Source organism: Convolutriloba macropyga, chromosome 9 (assembly GCF_964194025.1).
Source record: "Convolutriloba macropyga chromosome 9, txConMacr16.3, whole genome shotgun sequence".
Classification (NCBI taxonomy): Eukaryota; Metazoa; Xenacoelomorpha; order Acoela; family Convolutidae; genus Convolutriloba; species Convolutriloba macropyga.
This window is the reverse complement of record NC_134476.1, coordinates 48,259,101-48,272,892: the sequence shown is the minus strand read 5'-3', so window position 1 is coordinate 48,272,892 and position 13,792 is coordinate 48,259,101. Positions and strand designations below refer to the sequence as shown.

The following is a 13,792-nucleotide window of genomic DNA, read 5'->3' as shown; positions in this document are numbered from 1 at the left end:
AATAGTTGCTTTTTTAGAAAATGTTGAGATGTTTAAGGCATTCGTAAAATCAAAACATTCAATAGACATGCATTCAAACATATGCAAAACATCAACGAAGGAAAAGAATGAGCGAAAAGGTACTTCTTATAAATCACATTCAAATAACAAATTGACCAACTGGGCATTTCACGTGCCCGCACATTTTTTTTACAAATTTACCAAACGTATACATGGAAATAGAAACTATTTAAGAAGTCAGGTCAAGTTTCATTTGAGACAGACAGACACTTATACAACAGGCATACAATTCATGACGGAGTTTAACTAGGAATGTCTTGTTTAAGTAGGAACTAACCATTCTGCTATGGTTATAAATGTTTATAATTTTGTTTTAATATTTTTACTCCTTGCTCTGCTGCCTCATTTCGTAAAGACATGAATGAATCGATTATTATGATAAGGTTTGTTGAAAAAATGATCATTGAATTCTAATTGACCTCTAATTCAATCGGAATTGCTTTCTTATTTAGCATTCTGTTAGGATTAATTGTCCATTATATTTTTCAAACCAATTTTTCTTACAACTTGATACCTTGCTGCATTTCGTACGAACAAAAAGCAATCGATAATTTTGAGGAGTAATTTCGTTAACGATAGATATGTTAAACTTTTTAAACAGATCAATAGATAAAGTCTTTTAAAATCAAAACCAAATGGTAAACATAGTTGTAACAAAAAATCATTCGATCGGTTTACTCTTTTATGGAATAACCATTGAGAAGGAAGACTCTTCAAGTCAAACCCGTTGACAGTTCCAAAATTATCTGCTCAAGAATAAAAGCTTGTTATCATATTGACCAATACTCAAAAATTGAGTTTCATTCAAATATTTGTGAACAATTACAAGCAAAAGCATGAGCAATCATTCCCACACAGTGGGCTTCCTCTGTTTCAGCCCATCGCCAATAAGGAAGTTACTATTACCATTCTGATCCACAATAGCATCTTTGGCAACATCGTCTTCGTTTTGATCAAGCAAACTGGCACCACAGCTAACTACACTAATCTGATTAGCTATTTTATAATGCAGCGTGATTGGTCGATTAACTCCACCAATCAGCTTCGAGGAATCTTTGTTTGCGTGTCCGTTAGACTCTATAGTGCAAGTAGAATCATTAGTATCATCGGATGTTTGCTTCTTGTGTATTACATCATTGGTGCTATTAGCTTCTAATTGTGACAGTTTGAGGCCGGAGCATTCATCACTACCGTTGTTCAAATTTGGCGCAATAGAATCGTCAGTTGAGCTGAGAGTAGTGTTAGAGCAATTTTCAGACGCGGAGGAGGCATTTTTAGTGTTCCTACTTGTGTGGTAAAAATTGATTCTCTTTCTTAGACTGTGTTTGGCCAGGCCGATGATCATGACGTAGAACCAGTACAGGTTGAGAGCTGTGAATATTGTGTATAGAATGGAGTTGAATGCTATGAATGGTCGCACGGCTGCACTGCAGTTGTCTCCTCGCCAAATGCACTTGTAGCCAGCTGGAAACAAAAAAAATTATAGTCAGGAATCGACAATAAACACTTCACTTTAGTCTACTATTTTTTTTATAAAGGCGCCCTATTAAGAGTCAGTCGAAGTCACATCCAACCTCTGAGTAACATTTCAGATGTATTTTACAGAAAATAAAACAACGGAAAAGCAACGCCTCGTTGACACCGGTACAGATCAGGAAGTACCATTAACTAATCCACTTATTTCTAGAAGCAAACAAAGGCGACTAACATCTCTCAAATGCTCTCAAATGACTGTCTCCAGCTGCTTCAGTCCAGGATAGATGGATTGTTCAGTGGGATAAGCTCACTATTAGGCTTTAAAAAACATTGTTAGGAAAACAGCCGATTAAAGTTGGACGAATTGCTTTTTTAAGTTTAAGTACGCGAGCCTAACTGTTTGGTGGAGCAGTAGGTCAGTTGGAAGAAATTTCAAAATTGATCTTAAAATCATGCAACTATTCATGGCTCCTCAGCACTTTCGATTAACCTGATACTTAGAGACTAGTAAAGCTCTAAAAGCTACAGAGCAGCTTACAGCCTTCGTGCTTTACCAGTTTTTGAACTGTCAAGATCAGAATTCAAGTGGCTGGGAGGATATTTGCCAAGTTGTATAAATTTTTTTGTGCTCCTAATCAAACACTTCCTGGATATTCCATAGTGAATTCACATTGTGAGGCACCTGAAAACGGATCAACTAATGATCTAATGTTGTGCTCGTTTCTTCTGTTCAACTTCAATGTGCATATTTTTTGTACACAATAAACAAACTTCTTTTGCATTACAGAAAAGGAACAATTTGTAATTATTATTATTAAAAAATAATTGGTTTGGCCCTTCAAAGATGGACTGAGGTTGAACAAAAACAACAGTTATTCGTAGAACTGTCTGTCTAAAACAAGCAGACCTTAACATACCTTTGCTACGAGGCGGGATGCTCGATGCCTACAATTTCACTAAGGGATTTAAAACGAACTTGTTAGAGCTCGTTTTGGCAACAAGTTAGATTAAAAAGTATTGAGGTTCAACAAAAACAACAGTACCTCTTGGGAAGCTCAATTCGTGCTTCAGCACATAAATTCACTAAGGGTTAGAACTTATTGCTTCGGGTCTCACCTTGTCACAGCTTATTAGAGGCCAAAAATTTGATTCAAAGAGAAACAGACCAGGCAGAACGCCGGAAAATAGCAGCCATAGATTCCCATTACCCCGATTTCGAAAGAAAAGACAAAAATGGAAAAACATTGATGTAAGAAAACATTTTTAAAGAACGACCTAAGGTAATTTGGGGCTAAAAATGAGTTAACAATGAAACAAGCCTAGTCGAAAAAGCGGCCAAATGAGAAAGCAAAACAAACTTTTGTACAAGTAAAAAAAATCAGGAGCGCAACAATATCGTGATAAGATGAGGAAGGCTGTTAAAAATACGAACAAAATTTCAGAGCCCTTTTGATCTGACCACCAGGACCGACATAACGCCTATCAAAGCTGGCATATTCAGAAGCTTAAAATTATCAGAAGCTCAATATTCAGAAGCTTAATCTAACCGACTTTGCGCTCAAACTACTGTCTCCAGCTGCTTCAGTCCAATGGCTCGTAAAAACCTGCTGCTGAAAAGCATTTAAAGCAGAACGAGAAAAGAGTAGAAATGGCCTAGAGAAGTTAACAAGATTTCGCGCAAAAAGACAAAAGCGGCAAAATGCGGTAAAAAAAATTTGGCTATCGAATTTAAAAACTTATGTCCGAACTACAATCCAAAGAAGTGAATGAACTAACGACTTAAACATACCATCTATGCAGATAAAACGTTCCAAAATCAGGCATATGCCTCGCAATACATAGGAGTAAATAGAGTTTTGAAATGATTAAAACGTGTTTTGGAAAACAAGTGGTATCAAAACCGAAAACCACAAGCAGCAAAACGACCATTTTTCGCAAAAAATTGCACATACTTTTTGAAAATAAATAGTATAAAAGTCACGGAAAACAACAACTACAGAGTGAAACAATTATTTCCATCAACAAAATCTTTCATTAGCAAACGATGATTTTAAGTGATAAGACAGCAGTAAGTGCAACAAATACTATCAAAGACTTGAAAATTTACTCAATTTTTTTTTGCAAACGAAAAGCGTATAAGTCATAGAAAGCAAAAGCCAAGGACTGAAACGATTAATTCCATTGATTAAAAAATCTTTAGCAACCCATGAGACCTGTCAATGATGAGACTAAGAAATATGAGTAAAAAATCGCAAAACGAAAACCTGATATCTCTTCAAAACAATTGTTGTGGAAGACAAAGAAAGCACTAGCTTTGAACTGATACGATGGAATCGATTATACCTATTAGCAATGTATGAGACCTGTCCTTAATTGGATTAATTGATTAAAAAAACGAGAAGTACGGAAAATACACGAAAAACAAAGAAATAAACAATTTTGAGAACAAATTTGCCGAAGCCATAAAAATCGCTAGCTAGGGGCTCAAACCTTTGGTAAGGTTCAATTACGCCTCATTAGAAGCCAGACATTAAAGATGGTAAGATAGGACAAGAAAAATATTTCAAAAAGCCTAAACTAAAATAATCACAAAGTTTGGGACTGAAAAAACTGCTTGAAAAGGTATTAAAAACAATCAGCTATAAATTAACAGCGTGTTAAATTCAACCAGCAGAATTTTTTATAACAGTGACCCTCACTCCACATATTAGTTCCTCTATTTCAAACTAATTCAAATTGAACGTAAGTTATAATGTGCAAAAGTCATTTTATTGAGTGAGGTTAGTCACGTATGATCAAAATCTAGTAACTCATATGACATAAAAGCTTTTGCTAGAGTGATAAATCACGTCACGAGCACAATAGCTGCCACTGAGCGGAAAAAGTCATTCAGAAAACCTGACCTTCAGCTTTCGAAGGTCGTCAGCTGACGAAATAAAAAAAAGAAGGCGCAAGAACTCCGGAAGTGACTCAATGCGTTGAAAATTGACTTCACGAAGAAAATATTATTGAAGCCAACTATCATTTTTGTCCAGGTACACTTATTTTCTAACTCACCAAAATACAATATAACAAATAAAAATCTTACTGCCCGCCAGGAAAAGAAAAAAATCATCATCGACATCATCAAAATTTTGGACAATTACATAATTCATAAACTATACACAAATAAACCAATAAACAAACTAAAACTCCAGGCAAAATTTAGCCCTATGAAATCTCGAAATTGCAAAATTTTGTACTGTGGGAAACATTTGGTAGCGTTGAAACGTAGCCAAAAACTTACAGACGAAAGAAAACCAATAAACTCAAAAACGACCAGGCTAACAAGGGTCATAAAGAAACCAGACCAAAAAACTCAGACCTTCACAACTAGCTCACCGGCCCACAAGATCCATGGGAAAAGCAGATATATTGAGAATAAGGGAATCAATTCTTGGAAAAAGAACTGAACTACAAAAAAAGTATTAGTAAATTTTACGTAAAAAACGAGTTTTAAATTTTAGAGTCACAGCACTGAATCAAAAATCTTAGCAGTTCGTTCTCTTTTGCTTCAGCTCCCTTTGCTGAAAAACTCAATCTATTTTGAAATTCAAATAGATCAGGAAGAAAAGAAACTAAATTTTTTAAAAAAGGCATAAAAACATCTAACACCGAAACCTAGCCCTGAAAAATATCAAAAAAGTAAATATCAGTTCCTACAGTAAAAATAAGTCAAAAACATCCTAATAGTAATAACAACAAATTCTCAGAGTTACAGTATGATATAAGAGATAACGCATATCTTAGAATCGAAAAAAGGACTAAAATTCGGAAATACTTTGAAGAACTCAAAAACCGGTGCAAAAAATTATACATCTGCAAAACTGAAAATCAAAAAAACAGAGTTCAAAAACAAACAAATTTTATTAAACTTGAAGGTTCACGAAATTTACCACAAAATTTAAAACATCAAACGTAAAACGTTGACATAGCACCAAAAAGCTCATTCTAGCAAAACAGAGCAACATTAAAGCAAATAAATGACAAAAATTAATCAAAAACCCCCTAATCTTTTTCTGTATAAGCACAAGTTTATTAAAATAATTCACGTTAAGAACTGAGAAAAGCAATGCCCTATTTAGAAAAAGGCATACATATATTAATAAAAAAGTCCCTACAAAGATTACAAAACAGAAATTATTTGAAAAACGCCGAAATTATTTTGAGAATTATCAGCTAATTTTGACCCTAAACCGCATTGCTGAGCTCTAAAAAACAGAGTAATATCAATTGCGGAGGGTTGAACATAATTGCAGTTTTGATTTAAAAGTTGTTTAAAAAATTTAACTACAAGCAAAAAAAATTAGCAAAATCGACCAAATAAAGGCTTAAAGCGGTTAGCTACAAACATCGTTCTCTACAAAGTCAAATTTTCAAGGTCAAAAAGTCAAGAAATGAACGCAACGCTTACACAAACATACCCGCCAGATTGCCGGAAAATAGCCGCCGTTGATTCCAATAAGCATGATTGTGATTAAAAGAATAGAAGATATCGAAAAAAAAGATTTTTGTACAAAACATTTTTTAAGTCCGATATATTTTGATGGCATTTCGTAGTTGAACATACTTCTGTTTCTTAGAGAGAGGCTACAAGGGCTAATATCAATACCAATAAGCATAAGAGATGGTAACTAAGACTTATAGGAACGACGTTCAAATAGCGAGAGAAGAGCAAAACTAGCCTAGAGAAGTCAAAGATTTCACGCAAAATGCTTAAAAAGCGGCAAAATGGTAAAGCGAAAAAAAGTTCGACGAAGTAAAAAAAAATAGGAGCGCTATAATAGCCGGCTGAGAAGATGAGGGCGGCTATTAAAAACTATCAAAACAAAATATATTTTAGCAAAAAAAAAACAGTTCACAGGGCAATTTCACTCACTTCCGCTGATAGGGCAAATTCCCGCCTGAAAGCATAGTACTTCCGGTAAAAAAAAATCTCAAGAAAACCAATACTTCTCTTCAAGTCCCAAAAAACCACGAACACAGCAATATAGCTATGCTTAGGTTACAGCTTCTCAGCTATGAAAATATAGCTGGACAAATCCTGAATTACAGTCCAAAGAATTGAACAAATTCAAAACCTGACTATTAACCAGATTTTAACTGTTTAGTGGACAAAACATGCAACTTCATTTAGGGATTCATAGGGCCCCACTTATGCACCATTAAAACCATTAAAACATATAGAGACGAGTATCGGCCTGACAATATCCTATCTTACAATCCCTTTTGCTTTTGTTTCAGCAGCAGAGTGAGTTTCTGAATAAGAGCAATTTAGATCACGCGAAAAACAAGTAGTCAAGCATGAAAAATTGACTCCAGAAAAGATATAGACAGAATAATTTAGAACAAAAGCACAGAAACGATCGATCAAAAATTTTCAATATTTTGTAAAAGACAAACTTTTACAATAATTGTTTCAAACTTCGAGAGCAATTAAAAATGAATAATATATCAGAATCTGAGGAAATGAACACTCGTGAATATATAATGTTTCAATCCTCGGCAAATGCAATTATAGGTCTCCTCCAATATACTTCTTCGGGTCTACCTACTCGACGAGACATAAGTCTCTCTGGGATGCCCGCCAGGCAGTAATATCGAACATTTCCTATATTTTTCGTTGCTGTTCTGACAAAATTGGAAATTAATATTTTATCTTCAAAAAATTCGAGTCAAATCTTTTACCCCAACCTCAAGGAGATACTGTATGAAATGCCAAGACGTAAAACACAACTTTAGAAGTTTTGATTTACTTTAGTGCTCCTTGTCTGTTAAAATTCACTTCCAAATTATACTTAATTTAAAATGATCTCTCGGAATTCTTTCTTTTTGGTTTCAAATAAATCTGTCATTAAATCTTTTCCCTAATTGCAAACCCTCATTACGTTTTGTGCCCTCAGTTACGGGGAGAGAGCAAAATAAGCGGGGGAGGGATAAAAAAAAAGGGGAAAATCCGATATATTATACAATAAAATGTGCGGCACTTACCTTCGTGGTACATGTATGGTACAGGTAAGAGTCGAGTGAGGAAGAAGGTGGCAATCATGCAGTAGGAAACTCCCTCGTACACAAGAGAGTCCCTGTCGAAGTTGAGATCCAACAAACAGAATCGGATGTTGATGAACAGACTGCCCAGTTCCATCAGAATGAAGATTAACTGAAACACCCCACACAAGTTTTACTCAGTTTCTACATAGTGAGGAATTCAAGTTAAACTGCCGTAAAAAACTGCAAATCGTGCTCTTTTAAAACAGAGGAAAGATCAACAACATGTCACATGTACCTCTTTTCAAACTACCCCAATTTCGCAACATTATATCAGAACAAGAAAAGTGTCTACCTTTATGTCCATCATTTCTCGGTGTAGCACAGCAATTTGGACAGCTATGATTCCTAAAACAAGAAAAATATTACATAATTGGGACGCCATTCACAAAACTAGGCTTATGCGATCGATTGACTTGCAACAGGTGACACACTTATCTTTATAATAATAATAAATTGTCTACTGGTGTCTTTACAGCAGAATAAATAGAGCACTTACATAGTTGATCAATACAAAAAAGAGCACCAGAAAGATCGCCATTAGACCATAAGGTCCGTTTTCAGGCGTCTCATAGTCGGAAGAGAAATTTCATGTTATTTATTTCAAAGTTATTCAGTGGAAATCAAAATTAAAGTGATAGCGATAAAAAAAACAAGGAAGGTTAGTGTTGAAATGATTTCAATTTGGTCATAATTTTTGATGAATAAATTTTCTAATTTAAGCCATAAATTAACCTAGTGAGTTGTTCATTCAGTAAAAAATAGTTTTCTAGTTTTTCGTGAGCAAAATTATCTAACTGTGCGCCGCTCAAATTTTTCACTTTTGTTACAAAATTAGAATCCAGTTTGAGAAAAACGTTTAAGAGTTTTCGGATTTTATTTGACAGACTGTTTTCGGAAAAAGATGAATTAAGGGGGACAGCTTTAACACGTTTTTCGCATGAGCACAGTTTTGACAGTTCATTTTGTGTAATGAAGTGATTTATGTCCATGATGCAACTTTCACGTCTTATGCATTTTGTCATCAGTTTAAAAACTTCGTACAGATGAAGCTCATGGGCCGAAAAAACTTTATTTCTCTCTGATGAGAGAAACTGAGTCAAACTTTTGAACAAAAAAGATTACTCTCAGTATTCTATTAATTTTCGCATCGATTTTCTGCATTGTAGCTCTACTGGCAGTACCATAGACTAGAATCCCGTATTGAACCACTGGTTTAACATAAGTGTTGAAAATCTTGATCATAATTTTATATAATTTTTTTAAAAAATCTTTATAATTTTGAAAATCTTAATATAACTTTTTAAAAAAATCGAAAATCCGGTGCCGCTTACTAATTGAGGCCATATAGCAAAATCTGAAGAAACACTTCGCATTATCTGACACCGGGACTAATAAAAATGAAAGACTTTTAGCACATTGGTGCATAAAATCTCGATGCCTTATCATTAATATAAGCACAATAAGTTGAACACAGAACGCACGAAAAATGAAGCAAGGGTTTATCTGAAAATCGCCACTCGCCAGATCACAATAGTTAGAATGAGAAACATTGAAAGAGAATTGACAAATTTACTACTGCAGGTTATAATTGGATATGTGTATGTATGCATGTAAATCGGGGGCAATGATAGGGTACAATATTTTGGCAATTTTGTGTGCTATTTTCAAACAAGCCTGGTCATTAGTTTTAGCCCGTTATGCGTCATGAATATGGCTTACCATAGTTGCATTAAAAATATTTATTACCCGAGAGAGTGATGTGGTGCTGATACTAGTTAAGAGTGGTAGAATGACTGACCTAATAGATGGTGGAATAGAAGGAAGTACTGGAACCGTTTGTTCTTCAACACGTGCATGTTGTTGATACGGAAGAGAGTGTCTGACACCCAATACCCAGTCAGAGCTGTCACCAGTATCTAATCAAGGAATCAAACCCATTGATCATATCCCCACAACCGAATCATTCAAGCATTTGACAAGCAAAACTACGTTTGATAAAAAACACAAGTTAGAATTTGATCGATTGGACTGGACTCCGTCCCATTGTTTTAGTGTCCTGTCCACAGCGTTTTTTAAACCCAAATCTGGCAATCAGGACAAAAAAAGTATATCAACTAAGTTCATGAGCACTGTGAAAATGATCAAAAACCTCTAAAACCTTGTCGCTATTATCAACAGTGGTTATTAATAGAATTTAAGTTATCTACGCATCTATTCTTGACAAAGCTGCTCACTGCTTTCTAAGTTTTCTTCAAAGTCGACAGGGGATATTCCTATAGCATTTTTTTACTCGCATTCGACCAATTTTTGTGGATCGACCAAGATCTTGCTTTTATAAAACGTGAATTAAGCCGAACTTTCCAAGTTTACCTGAAGAATGGTGAATTTGAGACCGCCCTCAACCTTAAACCCCAATCCCAGGACAGTGCCCACTCCACATATGAGAGAGGTGACTATGGAGGCAGTGTTGGATATCCACTCCTTGTGCTGGTCCACTGTCAACTTCGAAAATGGGGGGATGAACCGAGGCAACACTCTACAACATAAGACAACCAAGAAATTACTATCAATCTTTCACGAAAAATTTGATATTGTCGGATGAGTATGTATGTACAGAGACTAAGAAAAGCGTCCTCAAAGTATTTTATTTTACAAACGCAACTGATTTTTGTATCCCTGAATTTACCGGCACTACAAGTAAAACCAAATTTATAGAAACATAGCCGGAAGTTTGCCGGAAAATAGCCGCCGCCGACTCCACTGACCAAATTTATGATTGCAATAGGTAAAAATTCCAGCCAGTTAAGAAATAATATAATTAAGGTAGATAACTTAATCACACTAAGCCTTTTGATCTGGACCGTATTCCCTACAATGCGCAAATTGGTTGAATAAGAAGCAATTGGTGTTAAAAAGCAATCAAACGCCAAAAATTATGACTTCTGTAGACACAAAAATGTGAGAGAAACAAAAATGAGAGAGCGAATTAAATAAACATAGCATGACATGTCTTGCTTTTGCATTCAAAAAATTTTCCTCCAAAAAACTAGATATCGAAATCACTGGGAATAGAATTTGCAAATCATGTAAAAATAGGATGCAAAGTTTTTAAAAAAACAGTAAAAAGGAATTCAAATAATCACATTAAGAAAATAGCATCGAGAAAACTAATTCGCTTATACATCGCTTCCTAATAGCGGCTATTAAACACAGTAAACAAAGTCGGAAACAAAAAAGAACGCAGCCCGCGTCTAACACAAAGAATTCAACGCCAAAAACTAACAATCGGTGATATCTTTTGAACACATGCATCTCTAGTGCTTATCAGATAATGCTGCACGATGTCCTATTTATCAACGAGCAACTTTACATATGATCTGCAGCACTCCTTAACCAGTTAAAAATAAGCTGTGTAATGTTCGATTGCACAAATACTTCCGAGAGCCTTCATCACAATTCGTTACTAAAAATTGTTCATAAACAGCATTGAAAGTGCGTTCAAAACTTTTGTCTGGACTTAAATATTTATCAGCGTAAAATTAAAATTGGATGAGTACGAGATTAAAAACAGAATAGCCAAATTATTGGCTAAAAATTTGAAAAGACCAACTCTTGAACTTCTCTTAAATTTGCGAGAATTATTCTTTTGCAAGATCCATTGGAGGGAACAATAGGCTGTACGTAACAAAAAATAACTATCCTTCAAAAAATTTGCAGTTGGAAAAATTTGTCATTTTCAACTTTTCATTTTTATTTCAAAATAAATCATTATTTCTTTCAAAATTTTCTTTGAAGTGAATACAAAAAAATCTTGAAAGAACCTACAAACCACGCAATCGCATTTACATTAAGCGAAAAAGTTGCTACGCAATCCTCATCTTTTGGAACAAATAGAACATGCTCAATTAAAATCAACTGTGTATATTTTTAGATAAGGCATTGGGAAATATTCCACGATTTTTGAAAACAATTAGATTAATTTTTAATTATAGGTCTTTAAAAATCTTTAGGGAGTTAAGTATGTAAAAACAATATACATATATTTTACAAACCAAACACCACGTTGCGTTTCAAGATTTAAGCTCTTAGAATTTGAAGAACTTGGTCAAGCAAAACATAACGGAAAAGTTAAGATTAAAAATAAATTAAAAAAAAAACAACAAAACAGAACCTGCAATACAAAAAATAGGAAATAATTTTTAAATTCTTGGGCAGCACACCACTTTAACATTACGAGCGAAAAATATAAATAATTTGACAGATAGAGAAAAAAATATTAGCAATAGTTGTCCGAAAATTTTGATATCAGCGGGTTGAATACCAGAAAAACAACGAATAATTTAATTAAGAAAGAGCAAAAACGGTGGAATCTATTAAGAAGAAACTTGCTTGATACATAACAGACAAACACATGAAGGCAAAAACAATAAAAAAAACATGTCAGCTCCATGTCAGCTGAACCAGTTTTTTGTATCCGTGCTTTCAGAACAATTTAAATGTTGAAAATTACGCAAGAAACAATTGCAAGCATCGGTGGTTTTTGTTTACCACTTAACAAAAAAAAACCAAAAAATTCAAAAGCTCAAATACTGGAAGTCATTGCTTATTTGTCTCATTTTTGGTGCTTAAGCCTTCAGAACCAATTCTGTCTCGTCAAAACAGAGACAAACAAAGACAAAATTCTCCCTGATTTATTATCAACTTTTTTCGGTGCTACAAAAATCTATCTACTATCCCTCCGGCAAACCTTAAAAAACTTTTAACGACTCCTTAGAGAAAAAAACTTGAAAAATGCAAAAAAAATTAAAATCTTTAAAAATAACGAAATTCTCAATTTTTTGAGTTGTAATAACAATATTTATACCTCGAAAACAACAATGCATCTATGCGCTGAAATCAATGTTAATTTTAGACCCAAATTTTAGCTCAAATAACCTGAAAAAAAACTTGGTACAATTTTTGGCTCAACAACTCTGAAAAAAAAACCTTTTCACGATTCAAATTAGGCCTTCCCAGCAAATTCATGTTACTTTCACGGCTCTAAACCTAGCTTAGTGCCTCTGATGAAATTTAATGCCCACTGGTTTTAACTGTTCATCCCGGTTGGAAGCAAAGTCATCAGTAAAATGTACTAAAACATTTTACAAAAAAACACAGACCATTACAGTCCAAACTGTTTCGATTGTGAAAAAACGATTAGTATTTAATTATTTCGAAGTCCTTTCAGTGTCACTTCTAAAAAATCGTCATCCCGCTACAATTCAGATGGTACTGGCTTAATCAGCATACATCAAAAGAGCTGATAAACTTCAATATTTCAGCAACCATTGAAATCTATTAATAATGAGACTTAAGGAAAATGATTAAATGTAAAAACTTTTGCGTGCCATATTTTCAACGTTTTTATACTTTCCTAGCTTCTTGGCAAAGCGTGTGAATTTATTTGGTTTCTGGCTTCATTCTCCAAAACTAAGCGAGATAATTATTTCCTTCGTAAGGTGAAGAACGCAATAAATTCTTTCCTAAACAAGATGCCTACTAAAAATTATTCCACAAAAAATGAAACTCAAACCTCAATAGCTTTCGAAAAATCAGAAATTTTGAAAATTATACGATACTACTACCATTTTTTACGATTGGCCAAAATTATCTAGGGTCGCAACAAATACCTTTTAAATATCTTTCAAATGCTAATTGAATTAACAGCTGAAAGGGCTCCCAATGGAGCCCCAATTTTCATATCAGAATTTCCACTACGATGCTGTCAATTTAATATTGATGTTATCTCTATCGGAGGCATGATATCCTTTCCAAAGGTTGCAATGAATACCTTGTAAGAGGATACCCTAACTTAAAAAAATACAACCACTCTTATATGCGATAAGAACCCATCATCATCAATAAAGCTATTTTAAACAGCTGACTTTTAATTACTATATAGGAATTTCACCGCGTCATGAACAATATATTTTTTCTCTCTTTTTTTGCACTGGGCATGAGAGTATGCAAGTTGTGCTTAATTACAGCTTAAACAGCATTAAAATTACTGAACTCCACCCTCAACCTGAACAACCTGCAGAATAATAAACAAGTTGCAAAATATTATACTTTCGATGACCTTTTAAAATCAAACAATATATCAGGCCTATGAACAGCTCACTTGCGT

General features: G+C 34.2%; 1 protein-coding gene across 1 annotated transcript in view; it reads right to left on the bottom strand.

The window, feature by feature from the left end:
- Positions 1 to 730: 730 nt before the first annotated feature.
- LOC142345429 (uncharacterized) overlaps positions 731 to 13,792 on the bottom strand; it is a 46,216-nt gene continuing 33,154 nt past the window's right edge. The window contains exons 2-6 of the mRNA XM_075397476.1: positions 9,997 to 10,162; positions 9,425 to 9,542; positions 7,919 to 7,971; positions 7,567 to 7,735; positions 731 to 1,524 (exon numbers count right to left, since the gene is read on the bottom strand). Coding sequence (XP_075253591.1) covers positions 905 to 1,524; positions 7,567 to 7,735; positions 7,919 to 7,971; positions 9,425 to 9,542; positions 9,997 to 10,162 — 1,126 coding nt within the window. The 3' untranslated portion in view covers positions 731 to 904. The remainder of the gene's footprint in view (positions 1,525 to 7,566; positions 7,736 to 7,918; positions 7,972 to 9,424; positions 9,543 to 9,996; positions 10,163 to 13,792) is intronic.